Here is a 20,883-nt window from a genome sequence, read left to right as displayed (position 1 = left end):
ACTTGATAGTTGGACATCCCCATTCTCTCAGGCATTCCTAGCTATAACTGGCTACTTTATTGATGCTGATTGGGTATATCGAGAAGTACTTCTTGGCTTTAAACCCCTCCATGGAGCGCATACTGGTTCAAACATGAGTAGTGTTGTTCTTGAAATACTAAAAAACCACCAGATTCAAGACAAGGTCTTTGGTTTAACCAGTGATAATGCATCAAATAACAAGATACTGGCTGATTCTCTTCAGCAGGCTTTAGCTGATGATATTAAGATTATACAAACTCCCTGTCTTGCCCATGTTATCCAGCTTAGCCTGAACCAACTTCTTGACCGACTTAAAGCAGTTCCACAAAATAATATTGCGGAAATAAAGTGGACTGACTGGCTATCATCTTTAGCGAAGGAAGATCTACAACATCAAAAGCATGAGGTTTCTTATACCTTAAATAAGGTCCGCTCTCTGGCTATTTATATTCATGGAAGCCCATCACGCCGGGAAGCATTTAATAAGCTCCAAACAGATGATCCAAAGCTTACACCAATCCAAGATATGAGAACTCGATGGAATTCAACATTTCTTATGCTTCGTCGCGCGAAACGACTTCGTAATATCTTTACACAGTTCTGTGCCGACTATGATTGCAAGGAAATATTACCTGATAATGAGGGGTGGCGCCAAATTGACTATCTTCTCTATATTACTGAGCCTTTCTTTCTCTATACAACTGAGCTATCAAAGACTCGAGAGGTTACAATACATCTTGTCTTCAAGATCTACAACGCGCTCTTTGAGCATCTTGAAAAATCAATGAAGCAGCTCCAGCGGAAGTGTGTTCCATGGAAAAAGCAGATGCTTCATTCTCTTGAAGCTGGTCAAATAAAGCTTGATGAGTACTACACGCAGACAGATCAGGCCAAGCCACATATCTATGCAATTAGCACAATGCTTGCGCCTGATAATAAGTTCCAATTTTTTCTATCTGATGACTGGGATAGGCAATGGCGCGACCTTTACCAGAAATCTTTTCAAGAAGCACTGGTTCCTTACCAAGAACATCTCTCTACTATCCAAGGCTCTACAGCTGCTCCTATTGCAGCCAGACCAAGCTCAAGGCTTAACAAGATGTTAAATGGGCACAAACTACAGGCAAAGCCAATTAGGGATGAGATAACACAATATCTTGATAGTGGTATGTTAGGTACCTTATTTATCTTGACCTACTACTAACTCCCTTGAAGATACTACTGATATGGAGCCCCTTTAATTCTGGAGAGATAATAGATATTGATTCCCAGCTATTGCAGCCCTTGCACGGGATATTCTCTCTATTCCAGTAACAGGTGCTGGGGTTGAACATCTTTTTAATACTGCGCAAGATATCTGCCATTACCGCCGCGGTCGGATAAAGTCTGAGACAATTGAGGAGATTATGATGTTTCTTTGTACATTCAGATTTGATCTTGAAGAACAAGAGGCAGAGATTCTCAAAGAATTCTTTTCTATCTATGAGATTTAGGCAGGAAAGGAAGAGCAAGACGAGAAATTAGAGGATATGAGATAGAGCCGATTAGTGATACTGAGGAACCAGATAGCGAGGCACCTATAGTTGTACAGGATCATGCCGAGCCTGGATTACCGGACAATATCACGCAGGCACGGGCTTCAGGAAGATTAAGAAAGTGGAAGGATAGGGAGGATGATAAGTTTGAGTGTCATTAATAGATTTTATCAACACCTTTTTGTTATGAATATGGCTTAGCGCTTGGAGTTGGAGTAAGTGCTTGGAGTTGGAGTAGTTGATACTCCAATATTGAGGGGCTATATAAGATGACACGTGTATCTACTATCTTTCTGTTCTGTAACTAAGTCCATGAGCTCGCTCTCTCAGACAATAATCACTTAGTTCTCTTTATTCTGTGCCAACTTCCTCTGACCAACCGTGTATTTCACTACACTTTTAAATATATTGGTAACTGAATTCTGCACAACGCGGAACGCTACAGAAAGTAAGAATATCAGGTATAACCAAGCAGAGTAGATATTATATTACGATTTTTAAGAGAAATGTGGAAGTGAAATAAATAATATTACAGCTAAAAGATGCACAAATTACGTAGTCACGAGATCAAGGCATGTTTGCACTGTTCGGCCTAGTTTGGGGGCCCATTTGGCCCCCATCCTTGGGCCGTGGGCTGCTGGGCTCAGCCCATAGCCCATGACGGGCCCTAGAACCTGGCCCAAAGCCCAGCCCACAAGTGGATTGGGTTGGGCTGGGCTTGGGCTTTCGCGGGCTCTGATGAAGTCTAGTCTCCCATGACATAGGCAGTGAGTTTCGGATCTACCGTTATCTCCGTGGTATATGCTTGGCAGCGTCTTCTAGATTTTTCTCCCTGCTGCGATATTTCCAGGCTAATAAGCAGCATACTGTCACCGTCTTCAAATCTTCGAATTCGTGCTATAGCAATGGTTAATAACGCGATTGATCACATCGTAAGCTTTTAATATCCCCGGACGAGCCGCCCTACTCGGACCCGCAAGGACGCAATCTCCGCCGGTTCAACCTACAGGGGAAGACTGACTATACCTCCGTTGTTAATCAATCCTTTCAGTGGCTTACGAGAGATTTACTTTGACTGGAGATGGCAGATGTTCTGTTGACGCACATTGTGGGTTGCCCTATTTCTCGTCGGACGACCGGAAATAACTTTTTAACGCCTATCACCGCCTAGCCCTATCTCAGGTACCCCCGTTTACGAAGTCGCAGGTGACAATATAATAATCGCATTTCTGCCGTACTTTTGATTGTTGATCTGTTCATTATCCAGCTCTCAATACAAGTTTCGAGAATCATGACACAATTCACCCCTGCACAGATCCAGAAACGAGCAACGTATAGCGCGTTCATCCGCCGGCAGCTCTTTGGCCATCCACCCGTCGTCTCACCTAAAGACGCAGACCTCTCCGGGAAAACTGCAGTAGTCACCGGATCCAACACAGGCATTGGTCTTGAGTGCTGCCGGCAACTCCTCGACCTTGGTCTCAGCAAGCTCATCATCGCCGTTCGGACCCCGACAAAGGGTGAAGAAGCGAGGAGCCAACTCCTTTCCAGCAAGCCAGCAGCAAAATGTCAGATCGAAGTCAAAAAGCTAGATCTTTCAAGTTACGACTCAATTCTCGCGTTTGCCGAATATGCTAAGGGACTGGACCGGCTCGACATCGTCATCAACAACGCCGGTCTCCTCAAACGAACCTTTGAACTCGACCCTCGCACTGGCCATGAGGAGACCATCCAGGTCAACCACCTCAGCAACTCCCTCCTGCTCATCCTCCTCATCCCAGTTCTGCAGTCCAAGAATTCCTCCTCACACCCAGGCCGCCTCTGCTTCGTCAATTCCGACACTCCCTCATGGGCGAAGTTCAAGGAAAGGGACTCGATCCCTCTCCTGCCCGCCCTCGACAAACGCGAGGACTTCGTCTTCAACGATCGCTATGCGACTTCCAAGCTTCTTGGCCAGCTCTTCTTGAGGGAGCTGGCGAGTCGTGTTCCCGCGTCTGCCGTAGTCATCAACTGCTGCAATCCTGGCCTGTGCAGGTCTGGCCTTGACCGGGAAATCAGGGGCTCCTTCCTTGGGTACCTTGCTGGTATCATGCAATATTTCCTTGCAAGAACACCATCTGCCGGCGCGATGTCTCTGACTGATGCCGTGGTTAATCATGGGGAAATGTCGCATGGGCAGTATATAGAAGATGGCGAGATTGTTCCGTACGTATCCCATTCCTCACGCGGGGACTTTAGGTAAAGCGCAGTGCTGACTTGATACTAGAATGGCTCCCTTCGTGTATAGTCCCGAAGGCGAAACAATCGCCAAACGACTCTGGCAGGAGACAATGGACGAGCTTGCCTTTGCGGGGGTGGCAGATATCATCAACAGCTACGGCGAAAGCAAGTGACCACGACCGGATCTTCTTATAGCACTATTTTATTATATATGCTGTCTGAGGTGTTGCAATCTACCCTAACGGACAGCCTCAGGTTACTGCCTATGCTCCCTGTGTCGAATACATAATCAGATTATCAGCTAATCACCCCACACCTATGTACAAATCAGTCATGCAATAATATCAGCAGCACTAATTCAAGATTAGATATTTTAGACAAGATTAATGAGACATATGCACTTCAAGAATGGCTTATTGAATTAATCCTTGATTGGCACAGCTGATGTAATGGCCTGGCACTGAGCTCTAGTCTCGCTCAAAGCACGATTGGTAACGGTACTTTGTATATGCGCTGCCACAAGATATGCATCGCTTTTCGAGCACTGTGCTCATTCAATCGCTGTGGTGTAAAAGTCTCCCGTAATGCCAGATGTAGATCCTGTGGCGGTGTATACAGTGAGACCTAAGACTTGTTAGTACGTATGTGCGAGCCTTGGACATGCGAAACCAAACATGCACGGGACCTGACCTATAAGGACAGGGTACAGCTAGCACGTGAAGGATCCAGCTAATAGCCCGCAATTTCCTCTTCAGCTAGAGCAAAAATGTCCTCTCCAGACGGCGCAACAACCTCCCCTTTTGACAGCTTCGAAGCCAGGAAGAACCAATTCAAAGCATTACCGACCGTCGTCGCCCTGTCCCCAAGCACCTGTTTGCTGAGCCTTTCAGTCTGTCTTTCGCATCTGATATACGAGTCTGTTCTGAGATTTAATAGGTATTTCGATATGCCCTGAACTTCATCACCGTCCAGGAATAAGGTACGATCCCGGTTTTGCAGAAACGGGTAGTCTCTGAACTCCCTGCTGACGATTAAATATTTACCCATGTGAACAGCACCGAGAAGCATCTCCGGGATGCCCTCGTAATCGCAAAGTTGCACCATTGCCACCGCCTCGGACACAAGTGAGTTCCATAATTGATCTGGCGGCCGGAGCTGAACTAGAGAAATGTGGTGGGCGAGGTCTGGCATCCGGGATTGTATATGGCTTAGAAGGCTCGCGTGGACCGGAGCGGTTTCTGGATTGGTCGCAGAGACGCAGTGGCAGAGTAGTAACTGGGGAATTGAAGTATCTGAAGTGTTGCCTGCGGCCTGGCGTTGGTGGAAGAAGGCCTGGTAACCGTCTAAAAGACGAATGGTGCCTTCGTTTGAGATGAGCTGTGTTAGATGGAGGAAGTAGCGCCCTGGAGCTCGTCAACGGCTTTTCTAGGCAGTTTACGGCGCCTAAGAGACGCAACCGAGGCAGCCCTACTGCGAGGATAGTCAAGCACAGGCTTTCCAGCGCTCCGGCAGATTGCATCCAGTTCACGGCCGTAGAATGAAATATCCCAATCATGCAAGGGTTTATGCAACCCATCAAGCCTACAGGATGAATCAGTCTTCCGAGAACCCATCAGCTCCCTAATCAAGAGTGCCTACTGATCGATTGCAACAGGCATATATCCCACCCGCTTGATCGGCATGAGGCGGGGCGCGCAGGCCTTCGGTTCCTGGGAAACGAGCAGGTCGACATCTCTCAGCCTCTCACGGAGGAACTCAAATGTCTGATTTTCCGGCTGCCTGTGGTCGCTGCCTATGCCGTGGTGAACATGTAGCCGATTCTCAAAGATTACTGAACGCCGGGGGTCAGACTGCTTCGCGATAAGTGCCAGTGAGGACAGAATTGCATCACAGATCACCACGACGTCTGCACCTCCCTCCAAAGCAGGTAGTAGCGGGCCATCCTTGCTGAGCCAGTACCGTTGGGCGGTCTTGTATACCCATTCTAGAGTGCGGAGTTCTTCGTCCGCGGTAAGAGGCTGGGTTGGGTTTTCGACGCAGTGCAGAATCCTCTGCACCCTTCGGATGGTATACAGCAGCTGCGGACGCGGGCGAGGAACATACCTACCCAGTAAACAGTAAGCAAGCATTCACAGCACTTGGAATCGTATAAAGTTATATAGGGTCGGATGGCCCACCATCGAACATCGACACCCAAGCATTGCGATAGTCGGATGAGGGCATGCCGGGTATAGACATCCGGCCTTCCATAAGCAGTCGCACTAAAGAAGGCAACTCTTACTTGTCTCTTTCGCAGATCGCCAGCGTAATGCTGCACCAGAGACCATGTGCGACCTTCGACCGTCTTTTCGTATTCAGCTGCGCTTACCAAAGGTGCCTTAAAGCTCATGTCGACTGCAACCATCCCATGCAGATCGAGGTGGATGGGCGGCACATGGCCGATGCCAAAGGACCTGAATCTGATCAGAACTGGCTGTATGCATGAACGAACTGCAGAATGCAGAATGCAGACCTAAGGCACTTCCTCGCAATCGAATCCGCCTTCTCGTCAATTTGTTTTCGCTCCCACCCGGCAAACGTCGCCAACTCGCCTTGATCATTCTGCGTTCTCTGGTGCGGTTTTCGCGCAACCACATACGGGATCGCATCCAGCTCTTTCCAGAGCTGTAAGCTAAGGGACGGGCATTGATCCGCTAAGGACTGCGGAAACGCAACGGCCGCAAATTTCTCATCATACAAGCTCCGGTGTTCAAATAGTTTGCGCAGAACAAGGTCCGGAACTGCGTTTGATGGATCATGCAAGGGCAGGAGGGGGAGCTCGCACTGGAAGAAGCTGACTATATCAGACCCATTCCGCACGACGAGCGCGAGCCGGGCACAGGATCCTTCCACCACAAGCTCAGAGATTCCGGCGTATACAACCTTTTATCGTCAGACGACAAGGAAGCTCTGATATGAAGGGATGTTAGGGCACCACACGTGCGAAGGCGGGTCAGTCCAGGACTTGAAGTCCATATCGGCAAAGCATCAGTCGTTGGTGTCAAAGGGCAACCGACTATTTCAGCATGTCAATTTCTAAAAACTTTGGCATTAATTAAGTCAATCGTGCTCCATATGGTCGGTTTTATTTGTGTTTTGGTCAGTCTACCAAGTTACATATCAAAGTAAGTCCTAAGGGTTGAGGTATCTCCCCACCTTGTGATCACTACGAGTTACGTCATGGGACCAAGCTTCTACCTTGGTTATTGATTAAGGAAGCTCCAACAGTACACTATATACCGTTGAGATAGGTCAGCAACGAAGATATCCAGAGCAACTTAATCATGTCACCAAAGGCTTGACGCATTGGTTCTTACCTGGGGATATCCCGTGGGTTTGGGATGGTCTGATTTCCACGGCCCATGAGTGAGGCGGCTTTCCCTTTTTGGATAAAGAGCTTTCTTGTGCCTTGATTTGTAAACCTTCATGAGTCGTACTCATGATCTTACTCGCCTATAAACTCTCTAGACCTCTAACGCCTCAAGAATCTACGGGTTCAGGGACATGATTAGCTTTATGAGGAGCAATTCTGGTGCGACTACAACATGTTGCAATCCAGACTAGAAGGAGCGCATAGTCTGCCAATTACAAATACGCTCCAGGCTGAACATTCATGTCGTACTGGACATTCGGACATTCGGACAATCTGTTCAAAGTAAACGGTCGATCTGAGACTTCGATACATACTTGTAACAAAAGGCGCTCCTGGGTAGGTAGATTGTCGCGACTAGCCTACTTCAGACAGCTACCTGATATCGATGCGCTTTCCAGTAGGAGTCTCCTCAGACTTTGGAATTTTGGTGGAGAGAACGCCATTCTTCAGAGTTGCATCCGCATGGTCGCAATCGACCGGAGTAGGAAAGTTGAATGAGCGTCGGAAATCTCCCGTAGAACGCTCGACATACCACCAAGTGCCCTCGTTATCCTCCTTAGAAGACGAAGACTCACTGTGGCCCTTGATGTTCAGTGTGTTTCGATCAGGGAACTCGATTTCGAGGTCTTTCTTTTCCACTCCAGGAAGCTCGCCGTCCAGATGGTAGCTGTCCTTTGTTTCACGTAAATCGAAACGTGGTGCGTAGGCAGTGAACTGGTTGTCGAAGGAGCGGTTGGCCAGGGAGGAGACGAAATCGTCTAGCGCTCGCATGAGGGAGAACAGTCCCCCTCCTGGGCGTCGTGCATCAACGAGGACATTGTGCGGTACTGAGAAAATGGCGATTGAGTGATATGGGCGTGGTAATACCCGGTGTGGAGAATACGTGCAGGCACACTTGATCGAGCGAGTTTCAGCATCTGTTTGACACTTCTCTGTTGGAAGTTAGACGGAACATGTCATTATATCAGCTGACTTAGTATCTGGTCCTGAGATGAACAAGGCTGGGATGATATATTCGAAGGTCCGGTGGCTAGAAGACGAGGTGTCATGCAACCGGTGGCGATATATCATAAGCAGTCAATTACGTTAAGATACAAGGTCAGTACAGCGGGACACGCCACCACATATTGAAAATACACAGTGGCAGCTACACTCACAGCTTCCAGCTCCTGGGTCTTGACCACAGACACGAGATAATTGGCCCCATAGTCTGACGCAGCGTGTACAATCACATTCTCCCCATACCCAGAGTCTGTCTCGTTGGGCCCCGCCTCGCTATACTCCGCAAAGCTATCCTTTGTGATTCCATCCGCAGGAGAGAGCAACACATTACTCGCAAGCTCCCTCGCCTTTTCGTATGAGGTGGAGGTATACTGAACATCGATATCTCGCATCAGACTCCCTCACCAGACCCTTGGTGTCACAAACTATGGCCTGGATTTTGGTTGTCGGCCATGCCCTCAACCAATGATTTCAGAGATCTAAATAAGGTTTCAGCAACATTGGTATGCAATCTCGAAATTGCAGCGCGCAGCTTCGGTAAAGAGATCCGTCGGCATACAGATCCGAAAAGCCTTGACGTACGACCGGAAAAGGTTGATAAAAGGGAGGAGGAGGATATTTGCGCTTCTTTCCTTTGTTTCCTTCTCTAAGCTTGTGGTACTCGTTATACAGGACAGCCAGTTGAAAATAATACTGCCTACGCCCGTTACACTTGGTGCTTGCAATAGCCACAAGGTATATTCGAGAAGCTCAGAGTTCCTCCATGCCCCTGAATACAAAGCAACTGTTCTTCACATATCTGTAATCTAGCAAAAAGAAGAATTATTCAATTCGTGAGTGCTCGAATGTGCACTTGTTGATTTTTGAGGGAGCCTCAGGTGCTATGTCAGCAGCATCATTTATAACAAAATATCAGGCAGATTTTCAGCTGTAATATGGTAGCAACAGTACGGAAAGGAGAACAAGCCTTGTAGACGTTCGTGGTTATGGAGTAGAGGAACGCTCGAGGAAAAGAGCCAGGAAAAGGTAAGATTGGGCAATCGGTGGTAACTATTTGATCAATCACAAAATCAATGACAAAAGCAGGGAAAGAGAAGATTTTCATCTGGCAGTATTGTGGTGTTTATATAGCTACTCAGAATATTTTAAATAGGGTTTACTTATTTTATAATCCTGTAAAGACAAGACACTCCAGCAATCACATGCCAGTCTCTACTATGGACTGAATTTATGCTCAGGCATGCAGGTTCTGGGACTCACTTTACTCTAAGCTATAGGCCTGGCCTTGGACTCTAGGCCATACTCCAGCGCTTATCCATTGACGCAATATAGTATGGAAGCGGTAGTAAATGACTCATTAAATATCATATGGATAGTAGCAAGTTTCGTTCAAAAAGTCGCAAAATGGAAATGAGCGGGAGAGGGCAAGGGCCTGTATCTATGTTTCTGCATGCACAATTGACATTAGATTGAGCAGAATACCATAAAGTAGCCATCCGAGGGGTTTTTTTTAATCTTCTACGTAGATAAGAAGTCTCTAAGAAGCTAGGCCCTTTCGAGCACTACGGGGGTGGGAAACTTGTTGCAATCCGTAGCAATTGCCGCTTGCGTCGGTTTAGTGAAGAAGTACTGAGGCCGTGGCTGTGGCTGGGGCTGACCCAGTACCAGTAGGATTCGCTTATATTTCTTACCTATATACCCTATTGACGTTATGGCTTGGTAAAATAAGCGCTGAGATATTACTAGGTAGGCTGACACCTCATTGTTTATGAGATCTATTCATGAGACTGCGTTGCTTACTTATAATATGTTCGAGCATACCCTAGAGGGCTAGCGCCCAGCATGTCTTATCAGTCGAACCGTTCTTAGTCGGGTCGGGCATTTAATCATTCCAAGCTGCAGGTTGCAATATTAGGTGAAATAGAAATAGTCCAGGGGACAATTTGATAGAAAGAATGGCTAAAAACAACACGATATTGCACCATATATTCAGTACGTCCGCATTGCCCTATAGGTACGACTATGAGACTTGCTCGCAACCAGCATTCACAAACTTTTAGAATTCCAACACATAACCTATGCTGTTCTTTTTCTGCTTTAATTCAGATCTTGGGAGTTCATCTGTCATCATGCGGCCGCAAAGGTCTGCCCCCTTTCAGTTTATCAAGAATCTGGGATATCTTGTATCAGAGATAGCTATTGATATCTATTGCTAAGTCCTTGTTTCCTGATGTTTATCGATCAAGGGAGGCTCTGACGGATAACTTGTAAGGCCGGACAATGCCCTATATACTCCAGAACAAACCCAAGCTAGCTACCCCCCTGGAACAGTCAGATGGTCACTGAGTTGGCTTACTATGAGCTGTATGGTGTCTTAACAGCGATTCTAGTTGTTAATCGTCGGGAATACATGTTCTTCGTCGGAAAGCATATTCTATGTAGGACATAGTCAAGAGCACGACCGTCAGCCCTCATAGCCAGGTTCCTAAGTTGACTGCACAATGTTAGCGACAAATACATGTATACATTCTAGAGGAAGGGAAAACCTGCCATGAACAGCCTTGACTTGCGTATACGCTGCCAGAGCGTATTCACCCAACTCCCGACCGATCCCACTCTGCTTGTACCCGCCAAAGGGGATAGCAAAGTGCGAGTCTTGAGAATTGTTGATCTACTTCACTCAGCGTCCATTCTGACCGACATATCCTAAGAACGGAGAAGGAGCAGACACTTACCCACACCATGCCGGCCTGGATCGCGGCCGCAACGCGATGCGCCCGCGTGATGTTTTCCGTAAACACCGCCGCCCCAAGACGTTTACCGCGCTTTAAATACTTTGAGTTGAAGCCCCTGGGGGGGAAGAATAGATCTTAGAGTGCGCATCTTGGACTGCCGCCGTATAGAGACGCATTAGGCAAGTGGACAGGACCATTGCCTCTGGCCCTTCCTATGCTGGAACTAGAGAAAAGGATAGTCTATCTGCAGGATTACCCCGCAGAATTGAAGGGTTAAATGGATAAGCTAAAATTGGACAAGACGCGTATGGAGGCTGGTTTATCTCTCGCCACGGCCAGGCTCGAACTCCACTGACCAATATAGTTACCGGATTGAGATTTAGACCCAGAACCAAAAGGTAGCGTTTGGGGAAGAGTTGGCATAGGGATATCTGGGGAAATGTAATAGGCATTGATACGTGACGTCCTCTTATCAGACAAGGATTCCGAATGATAGATATAGACAAGCCTTATAAAGCAACAGGAACTGCCGATTTCGTGGGCAAACCTATCTCCACAACTATCCCTATGCCCCCATCTTCCATCATTCCTAGCCATCATGTCAAAATCAGTGCGGAAATTGAGCGTGGACTCGCTGAGGAGGCTGGAGACTCCACAAACCGGAACGGTGCAGAATGCATACAGTAGCGTGCTGCCTAGAAACCGGGGTCTTGCTACGATCCTATTCATGTCACTCTCCATTGCCGCTGTCCCATACGGAACCGGCAGTGCCCTGATGAACGCGGTCTATGGAGGGGGTCAATTGTCCATGTTCGTCGGGTTGCTCGTCGTCTGTATTCTGGATGGCTGTATCGCCGTCTCCTTGGCCGAGCTAGCATCACGATACCCATCGTCTTCGGGCGTATATCACTGGTATTATTGCCTGGCAAAGGGCCGCAAGAGCATCCGCTTCCTCTCCTTTATCACGGGGTTGGGTATGGTTGATTGGACACTGGACCATTGCCTTGTCGGTCAACTTCGGCTTCGCATCGCTGCTTGCAGCCACTATCGCCATCTATCACCCCAGCTTCGAGATTGCCCCCTGGCAACTGGTCCTGGTCTTTTACGCCCTCTGTCTCGTGACATTCCTCATTTGCGCCACCGGCGACAGACGTCTTCCTCTAATCGATACCCTTGCAGCCGCAAGCACACTTCTGGCCTGCATGGTGGTCGCCATCACGCTATCAGCCACGGCGAAGACAGGTCGTCACTCAGCTTCCTACGGCCTGGGCCATAGCGAGACCGGGCTTTCTGGATGGGGCGACTTCAGCTTCTTCATCGGCCTTCTCCCACCTGCCTACACTTTATCCGCGCTGGGGATGGTCACTTCAATGTCAGAAGAGTGCGTCGACGCAGAGGTCCAGATGCCAAAGGCCATGGTGCTCGTTCCCGTCATTTCCGGCGCTGCTTCGTTGCTCTTTATCCTGCCCATCTGCTTTACTCTTCCGCCCCTAACAGAGCTCCTGAACGCCCTTACGGACAGGCGCTGCCGTATATCTTCACTCTCGTCACTGGATCCAGCGGTGGCGCTCTAGGTCTCATGTTCCTCGTTTTACTCGTAACACTCACATGCTCAATTAGAATTACAACTGCAACCGCCCCGTGTACTTGGGCCATGTCGCGCGACAATGCCATACCATTTTCCGGCCTGTGGTCGAAGACGATTTGGGACAGGCCGCTTCCAGCCTTGCGTCTCGTCACCATGCTCGAAATGCTCCTCGGGCTGATCTACCTTGGAAATACTAGCGCGTTTACAGCGTTTGCATCTGTGGGAGTCATCGCCCTTGCTGTCGCGTACGCCGTGCCAATTGCCATCAGCATCGCGAATGGCCGTCGGGAAGTCCTGGCAGCCCGCTGGAACGCAGGTAAGGTGGCCGGGGCGGCGGCGAATTGGCTGGCATTGATATGGATCTTGTTTGAATTGGTGCTCTTTAGCATGCCCACTGCATTGCCTGTAACGGAAGTGTCGATGAACTATACATCAGTGGTATTCGCTGGGTGTATCGCAATTAACGTGGTCTGGTATGCGGTCTATGGCAGGGTTCGTGAGTTGCTCCTTTTGAAGCTTTCATGCAAACACAAGCTTACCAATGGCAGATTTCCAAGGGCCTGTTGAAGAGATCTCTTTAGAGCAGGCTTTGGGTTCCTTAATAAATGTCAGTTCAGTAGTTGAGTTCCCACATCATCAATGCAAGGATTGAATGCCATGATGTCTCCTCCTATAAAACGAGCACATCCTGCCCGAGGCGGGAAAACATCTGCGCCCAGGAGCCCTCGTGCTGCGGCGAGAGCCATAGCTCCTCAAGAGCAGCACGGATAGAAAGTAGAGAATCAAAACGTAGAGTCTGGTAGATATCGTCCATCTTCTGCAAGATGAATCTCTGTTGCTCGGGGTGAAAGACATGCGCTCCCGCAACATATAGTGGAAACACGATGCAGTTATGGGCTTTGGAGGTGCGTTGGATCCCCCTCATGCACTCAAGACATGATTGGACGTGCTGTTGTACGAGGAAGTGCCGGGCAGAAAGTCCATAGATGGCCCGATAGAGATAGATGAGGGCGCTGTGTTGAAAAGCTCGAGCAAAGGCAAGAGGCTGCATGGCTTCTAGGGCTCCACCTTGCTTGACCAGGTGCGCAGTCTCATTCGCAAGATGATCGGTGCTCACTGTGACAAATCTGGGTTGCAGCACGCTCTCAAACCGCCGCACCTGCTCCGTCGAGAGGTCAATGGAATTAACCCGTAGCGACTGCCGATAGAAACTCATCTCGGCCATGGCGTGGAAGATTGAGGCCAGGGTCGTCTCCCCATATCGCTGTTTCTCCCACCATACGGTGCCTTGCTCGATATGCAGCCAGATATCCGCGGGGAGACACGGAGCTCGGTCGTCGAGGAGGGCACGAGTCAGATCTGTAGACGCAAACTGAGAGAGCAGCATATGCACGTCATCTTGGTGGCCCTGGTCGTAGAACGCGCTAAAGCCGCCGAGATTCTCGACGATAGCGCGCACTCCAACCCGATGACTGCCAGTCGAGGCAGACTGCGCGGTGCACTCGATGAATCCATCCAGAAAGTAGAGAAGCAGTACTGCCAGCAGCACACACGAGAGCCCCTGTGTATCGCTTGCACTGTCTTCGAGCTGCTTGCGAACAGCCGTCAGGCAGTTCAGCCTCTTTGATGGGATCACCTCAGTCCCTTGTCTCAACCACTGTTCCCTATGGGCGCGATGCGCTTCGGCGAGCTCGCACATGGTCAGCAGCACCGGCTGGCAATCGAGGGCGAGGCGAATCGGAGGGGGGCACGGATCGAAGGAGGTCGAGAAGAGAGGCCACACCGCAAACTGGAAGTACTCGAGGGCTTTTCGCTCACTCTCTGTCAAGCTGCTCTGGCTCGTGGGGGATCGGAGTAAGGGGCTACCGGCAACGTCCAGCTCGTATCCCGGTGGAAGACCTTTGGCCGGCTTCGAGCTCCATCGAACGCGTAATTTCCCGTAGCTGCAAGAGGTTCCGGAGACGAGACATCTTCGACAATCGGGTGATGTTAAATCGCACTTGACGCGTCTAGTTTTACATTGCCAGCAGCTCCCTGCAACGGTGCGTTGCCTTTTGGGAGGCACTCTGGGAGGCATTCTGGGACGTCTGCACAAAGGGGCACAATGGGAATAGATCTCGATGACCACAGCAAAGGGATAGATGGCATAGAATGATACGATGTTCAGGTGTAGGGGCAGATTAGAGATGACGCAGGAGACAGCTTGATCAGGAAGGTGGTGGGAGAAATGGATTCTCTTTGGCGTGGGGAATTGGAGAGTTGGAGACTTCGCATAATCGCCGTTTATCTATCAGTGCCGAGTGCGGGGCGCCTGGAATTCCATCGAGAATAGACGATTCCATGGGACGATCGTGCCTATTCCTGCCCTGTCTGGTCTAGTCTCTTCTGGCCCCGTCCGTCCAGCCGGGTCCATGGCCCAAATTCTTACCCGATACGGTAAACCATGATGCCTATCCCGATAAGCTTCTCTAGGGCCTGCCAGGGCTGAATCTAGCCTTATAAGCTTCCCTCTTCATCTTCCACCTTGAATAGCGATACAGACAAAGATATCAGCATGGCTTCCATTGCTTCTCCAGAAGACGTGATCGCTCTGATCTCCCGGCATCCCCTGCCTCTAGCAGGCACAGCCCTCATTCTTGCTGCGCTCCTCCTTGGCGTGCTGCAATCCTTCACCAGCAAAAATCCCCCAAAGAGGTCGCCAGCATCTACATCCACTGTCAGCTCCTGGGAGTCCTTTGTAACGCCGGTGCCGGAGCCCGATCTGGATTTTGACCCTGTGGCGAGGACCCCGAAGCTCTACCGTCCCTTCCGCCATGGCCGGAATTTTATCACCATGGGAATCCGCAAGATGGACTGGAACAACTGGATTGAGATGGACTCGTACTTTCTTCAATACCACGAAACCAAGGCTGCCGAGCTGAAGAAGGACTTTGACGAGCACATCAAGCACGTCGACAACGAAGTCACCAAGCATGCCTGCTTTGAGCTCTACGAAGAGCTCGTCCAGTATCTTGTCCATCGATATCCCAAAGTCTTTCGACTCAGCGCCAATACCGTGCACAATGCGTTGACGGGGGAGACGTTCCGGTTCCCTGCCCGTACGTTGTCTTGTCCCCCATCCCAACAGCTGACGCTGAACCTGCAACAGAAACCCCTTTCGAGGCACCCTCATCATCAGCGCTCCTAGTTCAGGATGATCTCGTGATAATGGTGGAAAATGACGGTACCATTTTCAGCCCCCTTATTTGGTAGCACGGCAGCGACTGATTCGGTAGATGGCCACTATCATCTGGATGCCGGAGCCGTATGTCTTCCTGGCTTCTGGCGGCTCAGGGAGAAATTCCGCATGTGGCTGGATACGCTGCATTTCGAGGCATCTGTTCCTCATTACGCTGAGAAGCTTCAAAAATCCATGAACCGGTTCTTCAAGACGCTCCCTGCCGCGCGTCCAGTGGTCCGCAATAATGTACCTCCCTCTTCTGCGACTCTGGTTTGCGACCTCTCGTTAACTAACATCTCACAGTATTTCATCCTACTCGATGACGGTCTCCACTGGTCTCATCGCCTGGGCGACCAGGCCGGCACTGAAGTTGCGTGTAAGGTCATCCTCGGGCGCAGTCAATCAGTCAGAAACTGACAGAGCGCAGCATGGGCTACCGCAAATAGCAAGGGCTTGACAATCGACGAGATTCATTTTCCGGTCCGAACGCCAATCGTTACGTCGACTCCCACGGTCCGGGGCAATCATCTTCACTGTACGGACATATTTCGAACCTATCACGACGATCGCCAGGGAGCCCCATGTTCCCGGCCGTCTGGCGGAGGCAATCAGGAACTGGGACGAGACCATGTCCAAGTATAAGGGGAAATCCCATCGGGAGCACATCCTTCTGCCGTATCTTGATGGACAGCATCGGCTGCAGAAAGAGTCTGGCGTCCTAGAGAGCCAGACAGACGGCGAATTCCCGTTTTAGGCGCCGCAGGGTATTAGTGGAGAGTTACACCTCCAGACCTATTTAATAACGCTTAACGTTTATGAACTGTATCTTATTGTCCAATTCCAGAGCTGTCGTTGTACTTCGGACTGTACTCTAAGTATCACTCATACTGGAATCTCAAGTCTATTAGACGAGTATACCCTACATGCCGGGGCCCTGCTCAGGCGCTTGATCACTTTGGGCAAAATGAAGTTGAAAGATAATAAGTAGGAGTCCAGGGTCCAGAAAACATGTTTCGTGTCTATAACCACCCGGCTGTCTGACGCTTTTAATACTGCTGCGCCTATAAAAGGTGGATAGACTAAAGGTATCTACTCTACCAGGGAATCGCTGCCGTCGCCACGCCCTCTATATATTGGATGTCGGCATGATTATGCGCCTACGACAGTCTCAGTCCAGAGCTTTCATCACATTGCTCCCAGAGTCGGCTGGCTGTTTTCGGCATAGAGTGACACGACAGTTCCTGTTAGCCGTTGCTCTTGTATTTTCTCGCGCCTCTTTTGTATAGAGACCTTAAGGTATACTCTCTTCCAAGATCTCAACTACCTCTCTAGCGCTGTTGAGAATTAACCTTGATTATGGGTCACTAAAGCAATACGCCATGTCACAATCTACGCTTTCGGCAATTTCTATAACCGCTAAGCATATCACTTTAGCCTGGATAGTTTAGGTGCCTATGATATTAGAATAGTTCTAATCTCGAGTCGTGCAGTGAGTTGACAAGAATCTGGAGACTTTCTTATACCGAAGAAAACCAACAATGATAGCCATCAACCAGGGCAGAATTGTCTTGATTAGAGCAATGATACGAACAAGCGGGGAGCTAGTGAACGCTAAATCAACTATTTCTGCGTGCTGTCGGTAAGATGTTTCTTCCGTTGCTGATGCCCTGCTGATCTGATGAAGTCGGCTATATCTGTCCAGTCAGGTCGCTCTAGCAATACGCACCGCGGCATACAATGATAGAATGGTAATTAGAGCTGCTTCACGTCCAGGGCACGACGAACTCTTTGGCTAATTCAATCATAAGGTCCGAAATGGACCCGACTCAACAGGCCCACTCGCGTTGGCGACACTTGTTGGCGAGGCCAGGAACATATAACCCAAGAAAGACTAACAATAGATTCAAGAGATCTGGCACAAAGCTAAGCCAGCCCACAGTTGGCGCAAAGAACAACTCTCAGGGAGAACGGGCGCCACTTTCAATAGTGTCGCTTAGAATTGCCGACATCTAGACATTCCAGTACGAGAAAGCGGGCCTTTGCCACCAAGCCCGCGCTTATCTGCTCCACTTGGCTGGAGTCAGGCTTGTATAGCCGACCTCTGACTCGTGCTGGAAGTGCATAATGTCCCTACATACATAAATACTCACGATATCTGTCGCTTGAGCTTCTGACAAGCCAGGCAGTCCTTCCTTTGTTCTCAAGGAGCGTCATCGCATCCGTCCACTCTTTACACCCTTTTTCTTCCGGTTTGTCCATCATGCGGTCCATTGCTCTCTCGTTTGCACTGTCGGCGGCTCTTCTAGCCCAGTCCTCACAGGCCTCGGTCAAAGTGGTCACCAGCACTAGGGTTGAATGCTCGCCGATCCCCACGAACCTGTTGTCCGATGCCTCTTTTGAGACTGGAGAACTGGGCGCCTGGACCCCTTGGTACGGCATTTCTACCGTGGTTAGCGACAATTCAGATGCCGGCGAGTATGCATTGACAATTACGTCTCTCTCCTCGTCATACCGGTCCATTCGACAAACAGTGACCGGGCTGACGGTAGGCACGAGCTACACTTTGTCCTTTGACTACAGGATCAAGGAACTCCTCCTGGTGCAGAGCCCTGCAACCTGCCTCATGTACCTGGAATACGATAACAACCGTGTCCTGTCGTCTGGATCATACAGCTACGTCCCCGGCGTCACCCCGGAATGGACAACCATCTCTGGCACCCTCACAGCCTCGGCAACCGAACACAGCTTCGTCATGTGGGGGCACTGTGGCACTACCACCTTGCATAGCCCGGTGCTGGAGTTCGACAATGCCAGGTTCGAGCGCCCCTTGGTAGACGGGGAGCCCACGGAGAGCTGCTCGACACTGACCGACAGCTCGACCGTCACCTACACCCCTACCCCTACCCCCAGCCCTAACCCTACCCATACACCTACGCCGTCCCCTTTGGCTCCGACCAGTGTCCTCACTACAACAACGCCGTCGTCTACTCCTCTGATTATCAGTTTCTCTTCTGCAACGACAAGCCCGTCAGCGACTCCCTCACCGACACCATCGAAAAGCCCTGTCACACGGTCCTCCTCTATCCCTGTTATACCTCCTCTATCCTCGAACCCGGCGAACACCTTCACTGAGATCCCAGTTTCCGTCCCTACTCCAGTCAAGTCACCGTCTCTGTCGCCAGTCAGGAGCCCCAGCTCGGTCCCTGCTGTGCCTGCGTCATCCTCGCGCCCTATTCCGGTAGCAACCACCGCGGCTGACTCTACGACAGCCACCACCACCACTGTCATTTCCACCTCGATTGGTTCTACCTCCAGTTCAGTGGGTGACTCGCTTTCTACTACAACATCACTTCCCACTCTCAATCCGCCTACTGAGGACGGAGCCTCGACGACTGCAGCTCTCCCCACAATCACCGCTGGGCACGGGTCTTCCTCCGACACCTCGTCCTTCCCATCCCTCAACACGTCCACGGTTTTCAGTACGCGCACGGCTACCATCACCGCGTGCCCGGCATCAGTCACAAACTGCCCTGCTTCAAGCACCTACGTCACCACAGAAACCGTCTATGTCTCGACGACCATCTGCCCCGTGGCCGACGCAGCTCCCACCACGTCTGTTCCCCACGGTGATGGCAGCGGCAGTGGTAATGGCAGTGGTAATGGCAGTGGTAATGGCAGTGGTAATGGCAATGGCGGCTCCAACTTAGGGGACTCCCTCAGCCCGTCCCTGAGCACATTGACAGTCCTGACCACGCGTATCGTCACGATCACCGCTTGCCCACAGACAGTGACAGACTGTCCCGCACGGAGCACCTTTGTCTCAACCGAGACACTCGTCGCGTCAACCACGGTGGTGACGGTGATTCCCAATGCTCCTGCAACTGCCACCGCGCAGCCGACAAGAAGTTACGGCTCAGTTCCGTGCCCCGGCGGTTCCAACGCAGGGCCAGAGTCATCCGCATCACCCGCTGGCGCCGAGTCTACCCTCCACCCCAACTCTGGATCGGCCTCTGGCTCTATTTCGAACTCTGGCTCTGCGTCTATTCCAGGCTCTCCCTCGGAGACTGAGCTTCTAACCGCACCTAAGCAGGACTCCAAAGTCCCAGCTGGCCCCGGTGCAATCCCTTCATCTCCTCCCGTTTCCGGCTCCGCACACTACCCAACACACTCATTCAGCACGATCCCGTCCTCCATCCCCTCAAGTCCCGTCCTGCCTGAGCCAAGCACATTGGTTTCTGTCTCGGCCATCGGATCAGCAACGATGACGATGTCTACGACCACCCCGGCTGCTGCAGAGTTCACTGGATCTGCGACTGTCTTTAAGCAACATATCCTGCTGGCTATTGGAGCTGCATTCGCCCTTCTTTTCTTTCTTTTCCTTTAGGGGTGTCTGAGATCAGTTAGTTGGGTGATTATCTATTTAACTGGTTCAAATTACCTCAGGCCGGATGGTTTTCCTAATAGCTGAGTTGGAATGTTATCCGAGAGCTCTGTTTTATGAGAATTAATTAGAAGAGATGTATATTTACGTGAAAATTGGAAATTTTGCTGTACTTAATGCACACAACATATATTGTTTCTTATAATTCCTGCAATTCCTATCCTAAAACTCTGGCATAAACTATTTTGCTTTCAGCATATCCGGGCCGCGATTCTAGTAATATACTTATACAGTATACTACTATACACACCAATTTCTGTTCCATCCCGGTCTGCGATGTCAACTCAAAGCAAGTATGTATCGAGTAAATTACAAGCAACGAAAGATAATACACCCTCGGCCTATGTGATTTAAGCCTAAAATCGGGTAAGTAGGTGTATATTCGGCTTGCTGTAAATTATTACTCATAAATCTGACCAATTTTACCAACTTTCGAGAAGACGATATATAAACGGCTCACATAGAATGCGAATTTACCTCTATACTTTATACTCACAGCATAGCCCTCGCGTAAGAGTTTTGTCATAAGTTGTAAAGTACTGTGCATAGTCTGATGGAAACTCAATCCGCATATGATTCTTTTTGTGTAAACCTTGCATGTGATAATTACTTCCTGTCGGGGCATACTGCCCTCTGGTACCGCCTGCCCCTGGGGTCGAGCTCGCTTAGTCATCATTCAGTAAGCTAGATATAGATAGGCGGCCATGTC

The 20,883-nt window shown here is 49.9% G+C and overlaps 7 protein-coding genes across 7 annotated transcripts; 4 read left to right on the top strand and 3 right to left on the bottom strand.

Moving 5' to 3' along the window:
• Positions 1 to 2,642: 2,642 nt before the first annotated feature.
• BDW70DRAFT_29726 (retinol dehydrogenase 12) lies at positions 2,643 to 4,307 on the top strand. Its single transcript, XM_073743707.1, has 2 exons — positions 2,643 to 2,664; positions 2,728 to 4,307. The coding sequence occupies exon 2, from the start codon at positions 2,848 to 2,850 to the stop codon at positions 3,796 to 3,798; it is 951 nt and encodes a 316-aa protein (XP_073590795.1). The 5' UTR covers positions 2,643 to 2,664; positions 2,728 to 2,847; the 3' UTR covers positions 3,799 to 4,307.
• Positions 3,823 to 6,698, bottom strand: BDW70DRAFT_145588 (uncharacterized protein). The gene is made up of 6 exons (XM_073738450.1): positions 5,954 to 6,698; positions 5,415 to 5,879; positions 5,248 to 5,357; positions 4,467 to 5,179; positions 4,178 to 4,400; positions 3,823 to 4,129 (listed from the first exon to the last, which is right to left on the bottom strand). Exons 1-4 carry the CDS (start codon positions 6,178 to 6,180, stop codon positions 4,506 to 4,508), a joined length of 1,476 nt encoding a protein of 491 aa, XP_073590794.1. The 5' UTR covers positions 6,181 to 6,698; the 3' UTR covers positions 3,823 to 4,129; positions 4,178 to 4,400; positions 4,467 to 4,505.
• An 862-nt stretch (positions 6,699 to 7,560) lies between these two features.
• Positions 7,561 to 8,582, bottom strand: BDW70DRAFT_164932 (Hsp20/alpha crystallin family protein; the record flags this gene model as incomplete). Its single annotated transcript, XM_073741598.1, has 3 exons — positions 7,561 to 8,015; positions 8,072 to 8,120; positions 8,346 to 8,582. The coding sequence occupies 3 exons, from the start codon at positions 8,580 to 8,582 to the stop codon at positions 7,561 to 7,563; spliced, it is 741 nt and encodes a 246-aa protein (XP_073590793.1).
• Positions 8,583 to 11,523: 2,941 nt separating this feature from the next.
• Positions 11,524 to 13,111, top strand: BDW70DRAFT_166985 (putative amino acid permease; the record flags this gene model as incomplete). The annotated part of the gene is made up of 4 exons (XM_073742132.1): positions 11,524 to 11,899; positions 11,967 to 12,375; positions 12,423 to 13,005; positions 13,062 to 13,111. The coding sequence occupies 4 exons, from the start codon at positions 11,524 to 11,526 to the stop codon at positions 13,092 to 13,094; spliced, it is 1,401 nt and encodes a 466-aa protein (XP_073590792.1). The 3' UTR covers positions 13,095 to 13,111.
• Positions 13,112 to 13,127: 16 nt separating this feature from the next.
• On the bottom strand, positions 13,128 to 14,590 carry BDW70DRAFT_166983 (Zn(II)2Cys6 transcription factor; the record flags this gene model as incomplete). Its single annotated transcript, XM_073742131.1, has 1 exon — positions 13,128 to 14,590. The coding sequence occupies one exon, from the start codon at positions 14,588 to 14,590 to the stop codon at positions 13,184 to 13,186; it is 1,407 nt and encodes a 468-aa protein (XP_073590791.1). The 3' UTR covers positions 13,128 to 13,183.
• A 477-nt stretch (positions 14,591 to 15,067) lies between these two features.
• On the top strand, positions 15,068 to 16,487 carry BDW70DRAFT_164928 (heme-dependent oxidative N-demethylase family protein; the record flags this gene model as incomplete). The annotated part of the gene is made up of 6 exons (XM_073741597.1): positions 15,068 to 15,611; positions 15,662 to 15,736; positions 15,789 to 15,979; positions 16,037 to 16,109; positions 16,161 to 16,233; positions 16,307 to 16,487. 6 exons carry the CDS (start codon positions 15,068 to 15,070, stop codon positions 16,485 to 16,487), a joined length of 1,137 nt encoding a protein of 378 aa, XP_073590790.1.
• A 1,506-nt stretch (positions 16,488 to 17,993) lies between these two features.
• BDW70DRAFT_164927 (carbohydrate binding domain-containing protein) lies at positions 17,994 to 20,117 on the top strand (the record flags this gene model as incomplete). The annotated part of the gene is made up of 1 exon (XM_073741596.1): positions 17,994 to 20,117. The coding sequence occupies one exon, from the start codon at positions 17,994 to 17,996 to the stop codon at positions 20,115 to 20,117; it is 2,124 nt and encodes a 707-aa protein (XP_073590789.1).
• Positions 20,118 to 20,883: the final 766 nt, after the last annotated feature.

This window comes from Aspergillus foveolatus (genome assembly GCF_047715535.1).
Source record: "Aspergillus foveolatus strain CBS 279.81 unplaced genomic scaffold BDW70scaffold_163, whole genome shotgun sequence".
NCBI classification, from domain to species: Eukaryota; Fungi; Ascomycota; class Eurotiomycetes; order Eurotiales; family Aspergillaceae; genus Aspergillus; species Aspergillus foveolatus.
This window is presented reverse-complemented; position numbering and strand designations above follow the sequence as displayed.

What these genes read in the sequence shown, in the direction of transcription:
- BDW70DRAFT_29726 (XM_073743707.1), top strand. Translation starts at nt 2,848, where the DNA reads ATGACACAATTCACCCCTGCACAGATCCAGAAACGAGCAACGTATAGC.
- BDW70DRAFT_145588 (XM_073738450.1), bottom strand. Translation starts at nt 6,180, where the DNA reads ATGGTTGCAGTCGACATGAGCTTTAAGGCACCTTTGGTAAGCGCAGCT. An exon ending in TTGGGTGTCGATGTTCGATG is followed by an intron (nt 5,880 to 5,953) that starts GTGGGCCATCCG and finishes TTTACTGGGTAG; the next exon opens with GTATGTTCCTCGCCCGCGTC. An exon ending in ATGCCTGTTGCAATCGATCA is followed by an intron (nt 5,358 to 5,414) that starts GTAGGCACTCTT and finishes TTCATCCTGTAG; the next exon opens with GCTTGATGGGTTGCATAAAC.